Below are 19,653 nucleotides of genomic sequence, written 5' to 3' on the forward strand. Positions count from 1 at the left end.
AGAACCCACCAGGTCTGTGTCAATTCCTCACTCTCACATTTGTATTCTTAACACATTATCGGATTATTAGACCACAATATTAATTCAGTTTCTATTTCCTGAGATCCTGTTTGACTTGCTGAGATAGTCCTGTGTTTCTATTTGTTTTTTAAATTTCAGATTTTCCGTTTGCTCCCGGTTTATCAGCTCTTTGAACTTTGAAGTTTAGAAGGATGAGAGATGACCTTACTGAAATATATAAGATCCTAAACAGTCACGATAGGGTGGACATTGAAATGTTTTCACTAGTGGGAGAGTTGTGAAGGGGGGAGGGTGTGATGGTGACATAGAAAGTTTATCTCGAAGAGGACAGTGAATCTCTGGAACCCTCTGCCTCAGTCAGTGTGAAGGCCTGATCAATGTAAGTTGTTAAAGTGGAGATGGATTTCTTTAAGACTTGGGAATTAAGGGCTATGGGGATCTGGTAGAATGAGGAGCTGAGGCCTGGAGTAGATCAGTCATGATGATGTCGAAAGGTGAGGTGAGCTTGAAGAGCCAAGTGACCTACATTCTCTTTATTGGGATACAGCGCAGAATAGGCCTTTCTGGCCTAGAATTGTTAGGGGGTGGGAACCGAACTCAAGTGACTGGGGAAGAGGAGGTTGGCTCACAGATAGAGAAAGCTTGTAGACAGTGCGAGAGGGAGGATAGGCAGGTGATAGAGAAGGGATGAGCTCAGACCGAAGGCTTGAGATGTGTCTATTTGAATGCAAGGAGTGTTGTGAACAAAGCAGATAGCTTAGAGTGTGGATCAGTACTTGGAGATATGATGTGGTGGCCATTACAGAGACTTGGATGGCTCAGGGACAGGAATGGTTACTTCAAGTGCCGGGTTTTAGATATTTCAGAAAGGACAGAGAGGGAAGCAAAAGAGGTGAGTGCGTGGCACTGTTGACCAGAGATAGTGTCATGGCTGCAGAAAAGGTGGATGCCGTGGAGGGATTATCTATGGACTCTCTGTGGGTGGAGGTTAGGAACAGGAAGGGGTCAATAACTTTACTGGGTGCTCTTTATAGGCTGCCTAATAGTAACAGGGATATTGAGGAGCAAATAGGAAAACAGATCCTGGAAAGGTGTAATAATAACAGAATTGTAGTGATGGGAGATTTTAATTTTCCAAGTATCGATTGGCATCGCCCTAGAGCAAGGGGTTTAGATGGGGTGGAGTTTGTTAGGTGTGTTCAGGAAGGTTTCTTGACACAATATGTAGATAAGCCCACAAGAGGAGAGGCTGTACTTGATTTGGTATTGGGAAATGAACCTGGTCAGGTGTCAGATCTCTCAGTGGGAGAACATTTTGGAGATAGTGATCATAATTCTATTTCCTTTACAATAGCATTGGAGAGAGATAGGAACAGATAAGTTAGAAAAGCATTTAATTGGAGTAAGGGGAATTATGAGGCTATCAGGCAGGAAATTGGAGGCTTAAATTGGAAACAGATGTTCTCAGGGAAAAGTACGGAAGAAATGTGACAAATATTTAGGGGATATTTGTGTAGAGTTCTGTATAGGTACATTCCAATGAGACAGGGAAGTTATGGTAAGGTACAGGAACCATGGTGTACAAAGGTTGTAACAAATCTAGTCAAGAAGAAAAGAAAAGCTTTACGAAAGGTTCAGAGAGCTAGGTAATATTAGAAATCTAGAAGATTATAAGGCTACTAGAAAGGAGTTTAAGGAGGAAATTAGGAGAGCCAGAAGGGGCCATGAGAAGGCCTTGGTGGACAGAATTAAGGAAAACCCCAAGGCAATCTATAAGTACAGGTGTCCCCAGCTTTACAAATGTTCGCTTTACGCCACTTCGCTTTTACAAAAGACCTACATTAGTAACCTGTTTTCACCTTACAAAGAGGATTTTCGCTTTTACGAAAATTTTTCTCATATAAATTAATGGTTCTTCATTTTACGCCATTTTGGCTTAAGGTTTCATAGGAACGCTCTACCTTTGTAAAGGGGGGGGGGACACCTATGTGAAGAGCAAGAGGATAAAACATGAAAGAATAGGACCTATCATCTGTGACAGTGGGAAAGTGTGTATGGAACCAGAGGAAATAGCAGAGGTACGTAATGAATACTTTACTTCAGTATTCACTATGGAAAAGGATCTTAGTGATTATAGTAATGACTTACAGCGGACTGAAAAGCTTGAGTATGTAGATATTAAGAAAGAGGATGTGCTGGAGCTTTTGGAAAGCATCAAGTTGGATAAGTCACCGGGAACAGACAAAATGTACCCCAGGCTACTGTGAGGCAAGGGAGGAGATTGCTGAGCCTCTGGCGATGAACTTTACATCATCAATGGGAACAGGAGAGGTTCCGGAGGATTGGAGAATTGAGGACATTGTTCCTTTATTCAAGAAAGGGAATAGAGATAGCCCAGGAAATTATAGACCAGTGAGTCTTACCTCAGTGGTTGGTAAGTTGGTGGAGAAGATCCTGAGAGGCAGGATTTCTGAACATTTGGAGAGGTATAATATGATTAGGAGTAGTCAGCATGGCTTTGTTAAGGGCGAGTTGTGCCTTATGAGCCTGATTGAATTTTTTGAGGATGTGACTAAACACATTGATGAAGGAAGAGCTGTAGATGTAGTGTATATGGATTTCAGCAAGACATTTGATAAGGTACCCCAAGCAAGGCTTATTGAGAAAGTAAGGAGGCATGGGATCCAAGGGGACATTGCTTTGTGGATCCAGAACTGCCTTGCCCACAGAAGGCAAAGAGTGGTTGTAGATGGGACATATTCTGCATGGAGGTCTGTCACCAGTGGAGTTCCTCAGGGGTCTGTTCTGGGACGCTTACTCTTCATGATTTTTATAAATGACCTGGATGAGGAAGTGGAGGGATGGGTTAGTGTTTGCTGATGACACAAAGGTTGGAGGTGTTGTGGATAGTGTGGAGGGCTGTCAGATGTTACAGCAGGACGTTGATAGGATGCAAAACTGGGCTGAGAAGTGGCAGATGGAGTTCAACCCAGATAAATGTGAAGTGATTCATTTTGGTTGGTCAAATATCATGGTAGAATATGGTATTAATAGTAAGACTCTTGGCAGTGTGGAGGATCAGAGGGATCTTGGGGTCCAAGTCCATAGGATGCTCAAAGCAGCTGCGCAGGTTGACTCTGTGGTTAAGAAGGCATACGGTGTATTGGCCTTCATCAATAGTGGAATTGAATTTAGGAGCCAAGAGATAATGTTGCATCTATACAGGACCCTGGTCAGACCCCACTTGGAGTACTGTGCTCAATTCTGGTCGTCTCACTACAGGAAGGATGTGGAACCCATAGAAAGGATGCAGAGGAAATTTACAAGGACGTTGCCTGGATTAGGGAGCATGCCTTATGAGAATAGGTTGAATGAACTTGGCCTTTTCTCCTTGGAGTGAAGGAGGATGAGTGGTGACCTGATAGAGGTGTACAACATGATGAGAGACATTGATCGTGTGGATAGTCAGAGGCTTTTTCCCAGGGCTGAAATGGTTTCCACAAGAGGACACAGGTTTAAGGTGCTGGGGAGTAGGTACAGAGGAGATGTCAGGGGTAAGTTTTTTTACTCAGAGAGTGGTGAGTGCGTGGAATGGGCTGCTGGCAACGGTGGTGGAGGTGGATACAGTGGGGTCTTTTAAGAGGCTTTTAGATAGGTACATGGAGCTTAGTAAAATAGAGGGCTATAAGTAAGCCTAGTAATTTCTGAGGTAGAGACATGTTCGGCACAACTTTGTGGACCGAAAGGCCTGTATTGTGCTGTAGGTTTTCTATGTTTCTTATGTTAAATGCACCCTTTCTTAATTGTCATTTTCCCTTTTAATACCACCTCACCCAGAATTTTGGATTCATCTTGCCCATGCTGCCTGGGTCTGCCATTGTTGATTGTCATCAACACAAGCATTCTGATGCATCAATTGGGTGTAATATTCACTCCATTGCTTATATATGGCAGGGTTATTAACCATCCACACCAATGGTTTGCGTTCCAGGTCCCAAAAAGAATAGTGGCTATGAGAAATTAACATAGCAAGGCATAAAAGCAGAAATTCAAATCTTAATATGATGTTGTTAGTGGAGATTATAAAGCACCACAGCTTCATCTGAAAATGAAAGAGGTAATTAGAAACAGCTCTAAGGTTACTATGAAATTAGTAATCAGTCTACATCAGACTAATGGACAAAATTACTTTGAGTTACTGGCAGGGATCATTTTGAAAGACTAAAAAATGAAGGTGAGGATGATTATGAAATAATTTTGGAATGAACAATAAGTAAATAAATGGTTTTAGCAATGATTTGCATAGTGAATCAATAGTGCCAGTTGGCTGAATAATAAATTGCAAAATACAATGAAAAATATCCATAAATTTACTCAGCTTATTGATTATAATTGATCAATGAAGTGCTAAGAATGGTCATCTACATACTGCTGATTTAAGTATAGGGCTTTGAACCTTAAAGCAGGGTAATAGCTATTCAGGTAGTAGGATGGAGATATGTCTCTACCAAAGGAGGTGTAAGGCACTCCTTCCCTTTGCCAGCCTGCAGGTCACCCTTGGGCAAGGTGTAGCACCTGGTTAGCCCCCCTCCCCACCTAATCAGGGTCATGTGAAGCCACGGGAGCAGATGCTCGATGGTCATATGAGCAACTATTGCATGTCACAAGTCCTGGTTATGTGACCACTGATGCCAGGCAGGCAATCTCTGATGAGTATTGGTAATGGCTGAGGTCACCCATCTTGTAAAGATACTGCCCACTAAAAAGCAATGGCAAACCACTTCTGTGGAGAAATTTGCCAAGAACACTCATGGTCATGAGACCATGATGCCCACGTCATACAACACAGCACAGGATGATGATGATGATAGTGACTAGCTGCAGGTATTTGTTCAAAACTAGCAGATACTTAAAAGTGAAGCTATGGCTGATCATAAAATAATTTTGGAACAAACAGTATGTAAATAGTGCAATATCTTACTTCTACTCTAAAACAACACGAAGTACATCAGTGAAAGTTACCACTGACAATAAAATTAAAGTCCAGCTAATTATCTTTTAGTGTGAAATGAGAACAGAATATATTGTTAGGACACCAGGAAAGTCCAAACAGATATTATTTAAATAGACTCTGTGAAACTCTACGAATCTATCACAAGTAATAAGGCTCTCTGATGCATGAGAAGATGGAGATGGCACTGTACTTAACATCTTATCTGAAGAACCTTGTCACAACCAACCTAGTTTACTTGTCCAAGTCCTGAAACAGAATTAAATCAGGAATAAATTTCTAGTGTCAACCTTTTAACTGACAGTGTAATTAATTGAATCAAACTAAGATGATAGTAGAAAGAAAGATAAAGGAAAAGACAGAAAATTCATTCAGAAGCTAAGATTAGTTCAGTTATACAAAAATTGAAAAGTGCAAAATGCAGACAATGCCAACACACGAAGTTAGAGAATGGTAAAAGCTGAGGGAAAGGAAGAGTGGGAAAAGAAAAGGGAGGATTTAGAAACAAATGGAAACACTTGGAGTGATCGGATTGATTCGGGAGGATTCCTTCTGCACGAGTAGATCCCACCTCTGAAGCTAACGTTAAAAGTTAAGCCTCGCATACTGGAGAGAATGCTGGTGGCCCTTGCACATCCGGTAACCAACCACTACACCCTGGACATGTCTAGCTCAGTGAAAGGCATTCCAGGAACCCTCGCACACTCCAGCAACCTGTTCCCTGCAGTGGCAGCCATCAGTCCCCTTTGCTGCTTCTGGGAAATACAAGAAGGTCTGCAGATGCTGGAAATCCAAAGCAACGCATACAAAATGCTGGAGGAACTCAGCAGGTCAGGCAGCATCCATGAAAATGAATAAACAGTTGACGTTTCAAGCTGAGACCTTCTTCATGACTGAAAAGGAAGGGGTAAGACACCAGGATAAAAAGGCACTGGGGGGAGGAGGATAACTTGAAGGTGATAGATGAAGCCAGGTGGGTGGGGAAGATAAAGGGCTAGAGAAGAAGGAATCTGATAGGAGAGGGGAGTGTACCATAGGAGAAAGGGGAGGAGGAGAGGACCAGGGAGCAAGTGCTAGGCCAGTGAGGAGAATAAGCATCTACCTATCTATCAGGGCAGCATCAAAGTTCTTGTGGTAAACCATGTATATCTGTCTGGACACCCCTCTGCTGACTGCTCCTGTGGCTCCTCCCACAGACCCCGGTATAAAGGCGATTGTGTCACTGCTCCTCCCTCAGTCCAGGGTGGTCATCCGGCATGGACGTGGTCCACTTTACTGTTAATAAAAGCCTTTCAGTATTTACTCTACTTCCAGTCTTTTGGAGTTATTGATGGTGCATCAGTTCTTTAATATAATATGGTGGTGATCATCACCAACAATGATGAGACAGCCTACAGAGAGGAGGTGGAAAAACTTGAGGCCTGGTGCCAGGCAAATAACCTCTTCCTTAAGAAGACAAAGGAGATGGTTTTCAACTTCAGGAGAACTCGCTGCCCTCACACCCCTCTTTATATCGGCAGTCCACAGTAGTAACTACGGGCAGTTTCAAACACCTGGGAGTGCATATCTCCCACAACTTCTCATTGTTCTGGAACACATCCTATACAATCAGGAAAGCTTACCAATGCTTCAACTGTCTGAGGAGGCCCACCCACCATCAAGGAGATATATACAGATAAGTGCAAAAAACATCATGCAAGATCCCACCCATCCGGTTCATGGACTGTTTGTCCTACTCCCATCAGGGAAAAGGCTATGTAACATCCATGCCAGAACCACCAGACACAAGACAACTTCCCCAAGCAGTAAGGCTAATCATGCCTCCACCCACTAACCAACCCCTCCACAGTCTCCACCACCACTACTTTATCATTTCCTGTCAGAGTCATCTTCTGTACAGACACTCCTGTGCCTAGTGTCACTTTATGGAAATACAATCAGTCTATGTATATAAGCCATTGTATTTATTGTGTATGGTAATTATGTTCTTTATCTTTATTCTGTGCTACATCAATACTAGAGTAACAATTATTTAGTTCTCCATTACACGTTTACTGCAAATAACATTAATCCTGAATCTTGAATGAAACCATGCAAGCCATTTGGCCCAATCCAATGAGGCAAACAGGACTAAAAGGCTTGGAGAGTTGAATGGATGCCAGATCACAAACAAACTACTATTAAAGATCGGATGTAGAAGGATCCCTGAATTTGACTTTCCAGAATGGCATCGCTGTTAGAACCACTGCCTCACAATGCCAAAGACCCAAGTTCAATCCCAATCTTGGCACTGTCCATGTAGAGTTTGCTGATATTGTATTGAACTTAATTGGTTAGGGAATTAGCTTCCTGTAACTTTAGTTCTCCATCAATGGTTATTCGAGATATCAGCGGCATTGTAAAGCAGGTGTTAATACAGTTCATGTGAAAGCTGAGAAATAAAGTTTTGGGTTGTTTTGTACAGACTGCAAAATGTTGAGCCCTTCCTTGCAATTCAAGCCCTAGATCCACAATTTAATGCACAGTAATCTCTTTGTTTTCGTTATTCTCCAGGTTACTAAATGTTACATTGATCCAAATGCTCGGAGGGAAAATGCCATCTGAAAGTAGTCTTGTTGAATATGCTGCACTGTTTAAGCATGAAGATAATATGATCGCTAATGTGATTTAATTTCATCCAGAAACATATTGATTTTCTCAGTTTTTAGATTACCTTTTTTCCCCTCCCCAAAGGCTCAGAAATGCAGCAACAGAGCACATTGTTTTTAGCACAATATGTTATTATACAATGTTCAGAATGGGAGAACTGTTCAGTCAGGGCTGGAACAAAAGTGGAAATGTTGGAAGCAATTACAAGACCAGGTAACATTTCAGGTCAGGAAAGATTCACAGTGTTCGATTGACAATAAATGAAATGAATTTATAGACCTGCTTTCATGACCTTAAGATACCTCAAAGCCATTTACAGCAATTAACAACAACAGTTTCCATTGATATAGCACCTATATCATCACAAACATACTCCAAGTTCATTCACAGGAGCATTAATAAACACAAAAAAACTTAAATTTTAAAATCAAGACTAGGCATTATTTAGTTACGTTTTAAGTTTGGCCCCTGCTTTAGTAGGTGATGTAACCACAATTTCTGCACACAGCAATATCCCACAAATATGATAATAATGACCAAAGTTCAAAGTAAGTTTATTAACAAAGTACATATATGTCACCATATACAACCTTGAAATTCATGTTCTTATGGACAATAAATCTATAGAATAATAACCACAGCAGAATCAATGAAAGGCCGTCAAACTAGGGTGTTCAACCAGAGTGCAGAAATCAACAGACTATGCAAGTACGAAAGAAGGAATGATAGTAATAAATAAATAAATAAATAAATAAATAAGCAATAAATATCAAGAACATGAGATGAAGAGTCCTTGAAAGTAAATCTATTAGTTATGGGAACATTTCAATGATGAGGCAAGTGAGGTTGAGTAAAGTTATCCGCTTTGGTTCAAGAACTTGATGGTTGAGGGGTAGAAACTGTTCCTGAACCTGATGGTGTGAGTCCTGAGGCCATGTCCTGGTGGTGGAGGGCTCCCTGATGATGGATGCTACTTTCCTGCAACAGCATTTCATGTAGATGTGCTCCGTGGTTGAGGGGGCTTTACCTGTGCTGGACTGGGCCGTATTCACTACCTGAAGGACTTTCTGTCCAAGGGCATTGGTGTTTCCATACCAGGCTGTGATGCAGCCAGTCAATATACTCTCCATAGAAGTTTATCAAAGTTTTAGATGTCATGCTGAATCTCCCTAAACCCCTAAGGAAGTAGAGGCAATGCCATGCTTTCTTTGTAATTGGACTTACATGCTGGGCCCAGGATAGATCCTCCAAAATTAGTGATAATGGTTTATAGATACATGTTGATGATGACGATGGAGAGAACCTGACTGCTCTTCTGGAAGCAGTACCTCTGTATCTATAACTATCTACCTCTATGAATATTGCACTTTGCATTGTGCTCAACAGCTACAGGTTACTCATTTAGTGTAATGCTACTTTTATTATTTCTGGGTAGGGTTCAGAGGAGAGGGGTTGTCCAACTAAGAGCTGATGCTGCACTTTTTCTTGATCACTGTATCAATGGGAAGAGAAACTAGTCACTAAAGCCACTTTGCAAAAAGCAAAGTTCAGCACATAAGCCAGTAACTGGTTTGAAACCTCGAGGAAGGGTGCATCTGCTCTTTCAAGGAAATATAGAGGATCCAGAAGAACTATTTCACATTCTTGCTCTCACATTTGACCATGTTAGCATTTCCGTCAGCCTTATACTTTCGAATCCTCTCCCTCAGGCCTCTTGATCATCCCAGAATTAATTGTTCCACTTTCAGCTTCAAAACTTCCTGCCTAACCACTTGTCTACCTCTCTTTTAAGATAATCCATAAATGTTAGCAATCTAACCAGCCTATGGGTCATTGACCCTAATGTCATATAAATCAGTGTCATTACTTAATTGTTTGGTAATGCAACTGTGAACCATTTTGGGATGAGTTGCAGATGCCTTGTTAATGTAGGTTGCTTATTTTCCCATTGTGAATGGCTTTGAGACATCTTGAGAACATGGAAGTGGTTCTGTCAATACTAGTTTCTTTTGCTTTCAGTGATCCAAAGAACGAATCTGTGTTGTCACCAAGTTTACCGATCTTATTATATCAGACATCTGCTTTTGTTTCAACCCTAGCTGGAAAACCCTTTCCCTCTAACACAGTCAGAAGAAATATATCGTGCCATCAGAGGACGATTGACACATTTCTGAGTCATTCACTGGAAAAACTGCTGAAAACACTTAGCAGGTTTGGCAACATCTAGGGCATAGAATATAGAACAGTACAGCACGGTACGGGCCCTAGGGCCTATGATGTTGTGCCACCCTTTAACCTACTCCAAGATCAATTTAACTTTTTCCTCTCGTATAACACATATGCCCATCTAAGAATCTCTTAAATAGTCCAGATGTAGTTTCTCTATCTCCACCTCTGGCAGTGTGTTCCATGCACAAAACCTCCATCTAACATCCTCCTATACTTTCCTCCAATAACCTTAAAAAATGCCCTCTTATGTTAGCCATTGCTGCCCTGGGAAATAGGCGCTGTCTGTCTGTCTGTCTGTTCTGTTCACCTCTTATCAAGTCACTTCTCATCCTCCTTCACTCCAAAGAGAAAAGCTCATTCAGCCTTTCCTCATAAGACATGCTCTCTAATCCAGGCAGCATCCTGGTAAATCTCCTCTGGACCCCATCTATAGTTTCCACATCCTTCCTATGATGAGGTGACTATAATCCAACAGGTTCCTAAGGTTGTCTTTGCTGGGGTGATAGTGGGGATAAGCTCCCACTACCTATAAAGTGCACCAAATGGCGTGCAACTCTAACAGCCTCTGACAACCAAGTCCAACTCTTGGCCTTCACGTGTCGCTTAGCTACTAGGCCCGGCAGAACCGTTTCCACTGACAAGAGAAGGGACAAAGGCGGACCACTGGTGCCTCAAAACCAGTTGCTTTGGGCAGGTGGGGCTCGCCAGCCTTGGACAGTAGCCCACCTAGGGGAAGGAAAACTCTGATTTTAAACCTCTGTTGCCCTACGGCCATACGAACCCACGGGAAAGGCTTCGGGAGAAAACCCTGTGGAAGAAATCCGGAGCCGGGGTCTATAAGGCACTTTGATGTTGTTTACAACTTCACTCTGGCAACATCTGTGATGACACTGGTGCCAAGCTGTATCGGCACTTGCCCTTCCCTTGGACTACATCAGTGACGTGGAGAGGGGGAACCTGCTGCTTGGGCAACAGCCGGTTCTTCAAATCTTCCCACCCAGGCTTGCGCCCTGGAGAGGACACGGTCCACCAGAGGGGCAAACCCGTGATCCCCTGTGATCAATGGCTGCCTACTACTAACCCTACAATCTGTGGAAAAAGAAACAGTTTTAACATTTCGGATTGAAGACCTATAAGACTGATTCCCTTCACTGAAAGATAAGGTAAAACCTGTTCTCACTGTACCTCATATAAAAACTAAGAAATGCAATTGGTTACATTGCCGCTCTTGATTGTGCTTTCATGAATTTCGCTGCCCTAACACTGCAATATATCCAACAAGACTCCTTCCAAGAAGTGCTGGGCTTTCATTTTTGACTTGACTTGATAAACACTTCTAGGTATTGATGATTTATTTAAATATGACTTTTTTATGTTAGGAAATGAAAGAAAATTTTGCCAGAAGATTACATTCAACTGCCTGTTTGAAACTTAGCAAGCAAACAGGTCTCTCTCCAAACAACGAGCTGCTTTCCCCCATCGAAATCGCAAATTACTGTAGCATAAGCCAGACTTTGTTTGTAAAGTCAGAGAATGGGATTGAGGAATCAGAGAGAAAAGGCAATTGTGCGACAAAGCATGCATGCGAAGTGAAAAATCTTCCTAATGGAAAGACTACAACTACCCTAAGACCTGTATTAAAACGCAGGAACTTGCAGCTGAGAGAGAGAAAAGCAACTCGGATGTTGGTTGTTGTGCTGGGTAAGTGACCAGTCATTCACTCCCTCTCTTATAAAATTCAATGAAGATTTAAAGGCATCAAGGTATTTGGGAATAATCCAGAAACATGTTCAACCTGCCACACTGGAACAATTGCACTGTTGTAGCTCAGGGAACACGTATTATGGGACCTCATAGTGTAGCCTCTATTATGGATGTTTCAATCTCAAATTTTCTTACATAATAAATGGCAAAGAATATCAATGACTGACTTAATTTATGTAACTGATGTGCTCGAGTGTTTTTTTTTGTTTAAGCTGATTGTGGTCATATAGAGAATGCATGTTTTCAAATTGTCGGTGAATAAAACCAGGAGACACTTATGAGCAATTTTAGAAGCACTAGAAGAGATTCACCTAAGATATTCAGTGAAGTTCCCATCAGGCAATGCTCCACGGGAGCTTTCATTCACTGCATGAGGCCCAATGAGATTAAAAAATGTGTTCAGTCATTTACCTAGCCCTCCAAGAATAATTCTACAAGCACACCCATTGTAACAAAAATGGGAAAATAATTCTGGAAACACTTAGCATGTCAAACAGCATCTGTGGAAAAAAAAACAGACTTAACATTTCTGATTGAAGACCTATCATTGCAAATTAGTTTCTTCGTTATTCCCAATTAGTTTGTCCCCAGTACAGGTCCATTTCTATGTTTTTGATCAGCGCAATACTAAATGAATACTAGGAGGCTTTGTGATGAGAATGAACAATTTATATTGCTTTTGTTATTACTTAATGAAAGTGTTTTAAAGAATCTGGAGGATAATATAGTGAGTTATTGCCACATCAAAACAAATATTTATCGGAGCATGACAGAATAAATCACAGTATGAAAGTCCAATGAAAAATTTGCAAATAGTTCTTTATCTGTTTGACTGTATTATGATTCAATTTGAGGTAGTGTTCAGGATTTTGGTCAATGCCAGTTTCTGCTTTTCAGCTCTATAACTATAGGGCCTATAACTATATAGCTACGACTATACCTATCGGGGAGCATAGTGGTTAGCATAACACCTTACAGTATGGGCAACCTGGGTTCAATTCCTGCTACTACCTGTAAGGAGTTTGTACGTTCTCCCCATGACCACGTGGGTTTCCTCCAGGTGCTCCACTTTCCTCCCACAATCCAAAGACGTACCAGTTGGTAGGTTAATTAGTAAGTGTAAATTGTCCTATGATGAGGCTGGGATTTAATCAGGGGGTTGCTAGGTGCCGTGGCTCAAAGGGCCAGAAGGGCCTATTCCATGCTGTGTGTCAATCAATAAATAAGCTTCATCTTACACTTAATTCCGTTCAACGATGAAAAGCTCCAGTTTTCTTTTTCACTTTTACCCTATACTTCAGTACTCTAATGCCAAGGATCGGTCTTTCAGTTTTCTCAGTTCTGACCCTAATCTTCTAAGATATTGCTTAGGTGTGGTTCCCCAGAATGTAATAAAATATTTAAGGTGTATCTAATAAGTGTGTCTTTTCTGACTGGTGTGCTACAGATTTAGCTATGTCATCAATCATTCTATTTGTTACTTTGTGTCTCTGGAAACATTTAGCTTCCAAATTTAAATTGCATTTTTTTCTATTTACGCTAATTAAAATGGACATTCAAATTATTTTTGGATTTGTAAACTCGGCAGTTTGTGTTTGAACATTTTCTGACCACTGCTTGGGGAGGTGCACATTCTCCTGCCTTCATCAGCAGTGAGAGGATTGAGATCTCCAAGTTGTTAGGAGTGAACCTTGCCAATAACTTGTCCTGTCTGACCATGCAGATGCCACACCCAAGAAAACTCACCAGTCCCTCTACTTCCTCAGGAGGAGAAACAAATTTGGCTCATTGACCTTCAGCAACTTTTTTCAATGCAGCATAGAAAGCGTCCTGCCTGGATACATCACTGCGTAGTATGGCTACTGCCCTTCCCACAAGTGCAAGAAACTGCACGGAATTGCAGACACAGCTCAGTACGTCATGGAAACCAACCTCCCCTTCACAAACTCCGTCTATACTTTCTCCTGCCTGGGTAAAGCAGCCAGCAGAGTTTGAGACCCCACCCACCCCAGACTTTCTCTCTTCTCCCCTCTCCTGTCGGGTAGAAGATACAAACATTTGAAAGCATATTCCACCAGACTCTAGGACATCTTCCATACCCCAGACTCTTCCGCACAACCTTCCACTCGGGCTCCCCATTTAGAACAGAGATGAGGAGGAATTTCTTTAGCTGTGGAATTCATTGCCTCAAATGGGTGTGGGAGCCAGGTCATTGAGTACACTTAAAGCAAAGGCTGAAAGGTTCTTGATTAGTAAGGATGTCAAATGTTACAGAGAGAAGGCAAGAGAATGGCGTTGAGAGAGATAATAAATCAGCCATAAAGGAATGGTGGAGCAGACTCGATGGGCCAAATGGCCTAATAATGCTCCTATGTTTTATGGACTTATGTAAACACTGTTTAATAAACTTGAGGTCCAGTTGAGTGCTTGCTGTTACAATAAAAAAATATATTCCTTGATTCTCTTGGTCTAAGTGAGTCTGTAAAATACTCCACTACACAGTACATGAAAAGTAAAATACACTACAGTGGAAAACCTTTCATGTTAAAGGCTAACAGCTGAAGCACATACTTTACAGTCAGGAAAATGCGATGTGTGTGGTCTGACAATCATGTAGATTACATTGGGAAGTAATGCTGGAGTGAAATATCAGTTACATTACCATGTACAATTGAGGATGAAGTCCAGAAGTGTTTGTCAAATGCTTGTTCTAATCCAATGATGTTGCCTTTTCTGCTCACAGGTATATTCCTCATATGCTGGCTGCCATTTTTTATCATACACATTCTGAACACCCACTGCAAACAGTGCCACGTGTCACCAAAGCTCTACAGTGCTGCCACCTGGCTTGGGTATGTCAACAGCGCCATAAATCCCGTCGTCTACACTACCTTCAACACTGAATTCAGAAGAGCATTCCTCAGGATCCTAGCTTGCTAAATTAAGTCTTAAAGATATTGTTAAGTGGTATTTTAATGTTTACTCCCTGTTAATCCCAACCACTATACTGTATAATGTCTTTGCTTAATTGGAGTCGGCTCTCATTATCCACTGGATCTGTGCCCACTAAAATACCGATATGCTTCATTGAGGTACAGTACATTTCTTACCAATAGTGATATTTTAACATTAAAATTGAAGCGCAGTCATTTGCTACAAAGAAATGTAGCCAAGATGTTGTATTGCTTAATGCTGCCTTTCTGTGCCATATCAGTGAAATCTGATCTTATCCACAGCGAAGTGTGATGACAACCATCTTGGAAACATTTGATGTTCAGCCAGGGACACGTCACGCTGGAAACCTGCACGGTTTCCCAATCACTCATGAATGGGGTGTTGCCAATCCCCCTTTTGGAGCTTTGTGGGCAAATTGAAACAAGCTGACATCGGATATCCTGGCATTGGACACTCCCAGGTGAACCAGGCTTTAATTGCATAGGGCTAGATTAGGATTCCTAAACTTCCTTGTGATATATAATGCGAGCCCACCTCCCTCCCCAACACACAAACACTGAAGCTCTCAATCCCCGCCCCCCCCTCACTCCACCACAAATCTCACTTGCAGGTATCAGAGGGGGTCCTTTATAGCCATGAAACCCCAACCCTTGACATCAGGTTCTTATTCATTTTGCAGGATCTTGGCATTGTTGGCAAGACCAGAACTTACAGGCTGTCTCTGACTGCCCTAGAGAAAATGGTGGTGTGTCTCTTTCTTGAGTTGCCCTGGCTTTTCTTTTGAAGGCAGGGAGTTCCAGAAGCAGGAACAATGAAAGAGCAGCAGTATAGAGCCTAGTACAGATGGTGAGCAACTTGGAGGGAAACCTATGGCAACACCATTGAATGGCATGGTTAGGTGGTTAGGCTGCCTTTTGTTGTAGATGGTTATTGCCTGTAGTTTTAATGATATATATGTTGCTTGTCACTTAACCTGCCTCTGCCTAAATGTTGTTTAGGCCTTGGTGTGTACAGGTATGGATAGTTTCTTTTTCTCAAGAGTTAAGAACGGAACTGAATATTTTTCCATTATCATTAAAAATCCACACTTCTGACTTTATAATGAAAGGAAAGCCATTGTAAGAGGAGCAGTAGATGGTTAGGCTAAGGAAGCTGTCCTAAGGAACTTGATGGCCCCGTGGTGGCTTTGGGTTGGGATCAATGGAAATCACCTGCTGGCGTGTGAAGTTGGGTTCTGACTGTCGGAGTGCTTTTCCCTTCATTCCAATGAGCATCGGTTTTACCTGGGCTCGTTCGTGCCACACCATTTCACCCTCAATATCCAGGGCAGCCACCCTCATCCCATCTCTGCATTTCAGCTCTTGCTCCATGTTTGGAACAAGGCTGTGATGAGATGAAGCCCAGACTAAGTATCAGTGAGGTTATTGGTGATGACAACTTCCATATACCGAGCAGTATATGGGCAGTAATTAGCCAAACTGGCATTCTCCTGCTTTTTGGTCAATTTTCTACAGTGTTCAATAGATACCACTATTCTAATTGTACAGGAACAGCTTGACCAGAGGCATGTCTAGATTTCAAATGCTGGTCTTCAGCAGGGAATTTGAGATGTTGTCTGAGATGAAAGTCTTCTGCTATGTTGATTTTATTGATATCAAATGATGTGAATAGAATTGGCTGAAGACTGACCTTTGCAATGGTGGAAATGTCAGGAGGAAGCAGAGGGGGGCTATTCATCACTCCTCTTTAAACATGATCACAAGTACTCCACAACTCACACATTGAGTTTGAAGATGTGGATGTCTTTAGAGCCCCCTCCTCCCATTAGCTGTTTAATTTTTTGCCATCATTCGATATTGGGTGTGGTAGTACTGATCTGATCTGATATCTGTGAGGCCAGTCGATGTGTGACGTGTGATGTCCATTGTGTGATGTTTCTGCTGTATGGCAAGCAATTTATATTCACCACCAGTTTGGCATTTCTGCCTTGTGCTTTCTGCCTTCTGCACTCCTTGTGAATCAGGGCTGATCCCCTGGCTTAATGACATAAAAGATATTTTGGCCCATGAGGTGCCACATCATGTTGGCATACCTTTCTGCTACTCAGTTTTGAGTTGCCCAAATCTACTCCAATCTGCATTCGATCAGATTAATCACTTCCATCCACACCCTGCTCCAGATCCTGCTTGCTGACTCCTTTCACAGTCTCAACCTATCCAGCAAATTACCCTCCCCATACTTGCAGACAACCCCCCCATTAAACCACTTACCTTACTCCCTTCCCAAACAGAGTTCACAGTTCAGTTAATTGTCGTATGCACAAGTACTTGTAGGTACTCCCTGATTCCATTCATTTGAAAATGTGGAACACCATTTCAGTAGCACCTGATTATTTGGATTTCAGGCACCACTGGTGATTTCATTGTTAGATCTGAAACACATTGGATTCATCAGAATTTTTAAGCCCAGGAGGCTTATATCCCAACAGCATGAAATTTGTTCTTTGTGAAGTAGTCTGAAATTCTCGAACCACCATTGACTGCATGAATCAATCTTCATTTATGTATCTGTGAAATATTGCCAAAACTTTTCAGTTCCAACTTGAATTAATCTGTTAGTCTTGTGTGTATTTCTTTGATGCTGAAAATGTTCCATTTAAATAAAGTAAATTAAAAATATTTAAGAAGCTATGATGAATAAACACTGAATACCACCAATGCTGACATGTCATCTTAGATTCTTTAAAAGCTTTTCCTGTTTTGTGACTCAATCCTAACATGTTATTTTCAGTTTGATATAAAAGGCAGCACAGTAACCGAGTGGTCAGCACAATGCTTCCAGTCCCAGCGACTAGGGTTCAATTCCCACTGCTGCCTGTAAGGAGTTTGTACGTTCTCCCCGTGACCACGTGGGTTTCCTCTGGGTGCTCCGGTTTCCTCCCACAGTCCAAAGATGAACCAGTTAGTAGGTCAATTGGTCATTGTAGATTGTCCTATGATTAGTTTAGAGTTAAATCAAAGGGCTGGAAGGGCCTATTCCACACAGTATCTCAACCCATAAATAAATAAATAAATAAATATGCTATTTCAGGCCAATATTAGAATTCAGGACTGTTGAAATGTATGTCGGTTACATAAAGAGTAGATAGGTTTGAGAAGTAGTTAGCAATGATATACTTACGGCATTTGGTTTCCCATAGTTAACTGGATGTAATTTGTAATGATATAACATGATTTCCAAAGCTGGTGTTTCATTGTTTAGAACAGGAGTTCTTAGCTTCCTGATTATCAACAAATGAGCACTTCTGTAAGAGGATGACAGAGGGGCTGAATTAAGAAAGTTAATCTAATTTACAAAACACAGTTGAATCCTGAGACAGCTGTTACCCAAGGCAATTTAAAGATTTCAAGGACTTTGCTTATAAAAAAAACTATCAACATTTAGATAATCCATAATAATTTTGTTTCCTTATCTTACATTACTTTTTATTCCAACAACTAGCTGGTATTTTTTTAAATTATCTTATCATTTCCTGAAGAATTCTATTTCCAACATTCAGTTGTTAACCACTGATGCACCATCAATAACTCTCGGAGACGTGAGGCGAGAAATAGGCTTTTATTAGCTGGAAGAAAGCACTGTCAGCAGCAAGAGACCATCACACAACATCCTGGAGACTGAGGGGGGAGCAGTGCCTCCAATCACCTTTATACAGGGGTCTGTGGGAGGAGCCACAGGAGCAGTCAGCAGGGGGCGTATCCAGACAGGTATATGTAGTTCACCACAACCACCAGATCTGGAAGTGATTATAACACAGAGCAAGAGGACAGGCAGATACTTCAAGCTACCTCTGTTAGTTTTCAGCTGGATATGTGATGGGTGCCCAACATCGGCAGGGTCCTCCTTTGAACCTATGTATGGAGATCTAACCACAATTGTAGCTCAGCAGTAAGACAGAAGAGATTTCTCTCCAGAATAATCTTTTGATGCCAAACAAGAGAAAATCTGAAGATGCTGGAAATCCAAGCAATACATACAAGTTGCTGGAGAAACTCAGCAGGCCAGGCAGCATCTATGGAAAAGAGCACACTGTCTACATTTTTCAGGGCAAGACCTTTCATCGGGACTGCAAAGAAAGAGGAGAAGTCAGAGCGAGAAGATGTTGGGGGGGGAGGGGAGGAAGATGTACAAGGTGGTAGATGATAGATAAATCCAGGAGAGGGAGAGGGGTGAAGTAGAGAGCTGGTAAACGAGATAAAGGGCTGGAGAAAGGGGACTCTGATAGGAGAGGACAGAAGGCCATGGAAGAAAGAGAAGCAGGAAGAGATGGCAGATAAGGAGATAAGGTGAGAGAAGGAAATGGGAATGGGAATGGTGAAAGGGGAAGGGCAATTACCAGAGGATAAAGAAATTAATGTTCATGCCATCAGGTTGGAGGCTACCCAGATGGAATAAAAGGTGCTTCTCCTCTAACCTGAGTGTGGCCCCAACGCAACAGTAAAAGTGGCCATGGACTGACATGTGGGAATGGGAATGTGAAGTGGAATTAAAATGGCTGGCCACTGGAGGTCCCACTTTTTCTGGAGGACAGAGCGTAGGTGCTCGGCAAAGTGGTTTCTAAATCTATGCCGGGTCTCACAGATATACAGGAGGCCATCTGGGAGCACTGAACACAGCAGATGACCCCAACAGCCCCACAGGTGAAGTGTCTCATCACCTGAATGGTAGTGAGGGAGGAGGTGTAGGGGCAGGTGTTGAACTTATTCCACTTGCAAGGATAAGTGCCAGAAGGGAGATTTTGACTTTGAGAAGCCCAAATACAGGTCTCATTAGATAGTATTTAGGCTTTCTTTATCATGGACACAACAATTTCTAGCAACACCTGGGAATGAGCTGAGCAAATTGCTGGTCCCAAACCATTTGTATCACCTCTACGTATAAACTGTAGACCTGATCCAGCTCTCTCATTCCCAGTATCTAATCTACCAGGTTCTGAGACCTTCTCCTCCTGCCAATGCACAGCA

At 41.9% G+C, this 19,653-nt stretch overlaps 1 protein-coding gene across 1 annotated transcript in view; it reads left to right on the top strand.

Annotated features, from left to right (window-relative positions):
- Positions 1–15,377, top strand: part of drd3 (dopamine receptor D3) — a 36,519-nt gene extending 21,142 nt beyond the window's left edge. The window contains exons 5-6 of the mRNA XM_073044586.1: positions 11,290–11,611; positions 14,418–15,377. Of these exons, the coding sequence (XP_072900687.1) occupies positions 11,290–11,611; positions 14,418–14,614 (519 nt within the window). The 3' untranslated portion in view covers positions 14,615–15,377. The remainder of the gene's footprint in view (positions 1–11,289; positions 11,612–14,417) is intronic.
- Positions 15,378–19,653: the final 4,276 nt, after the last annotated feature.

The sequence above is a fragment of the Hemitrygon akajei genome, chromosome 5 (genome assembly GCF_048418815.1).
Source record: "Hemitrygon akajei chromosome 5, sHemAka1.3, whole genome shotgun sequence".
Taxonomy (NCBI): Eukaryota; Metazoa; Chordata; class Chondrichthyes; order Myliobatiformes; family Dasyatidae; genus Hemitrygon; species Hemitrygon akajei.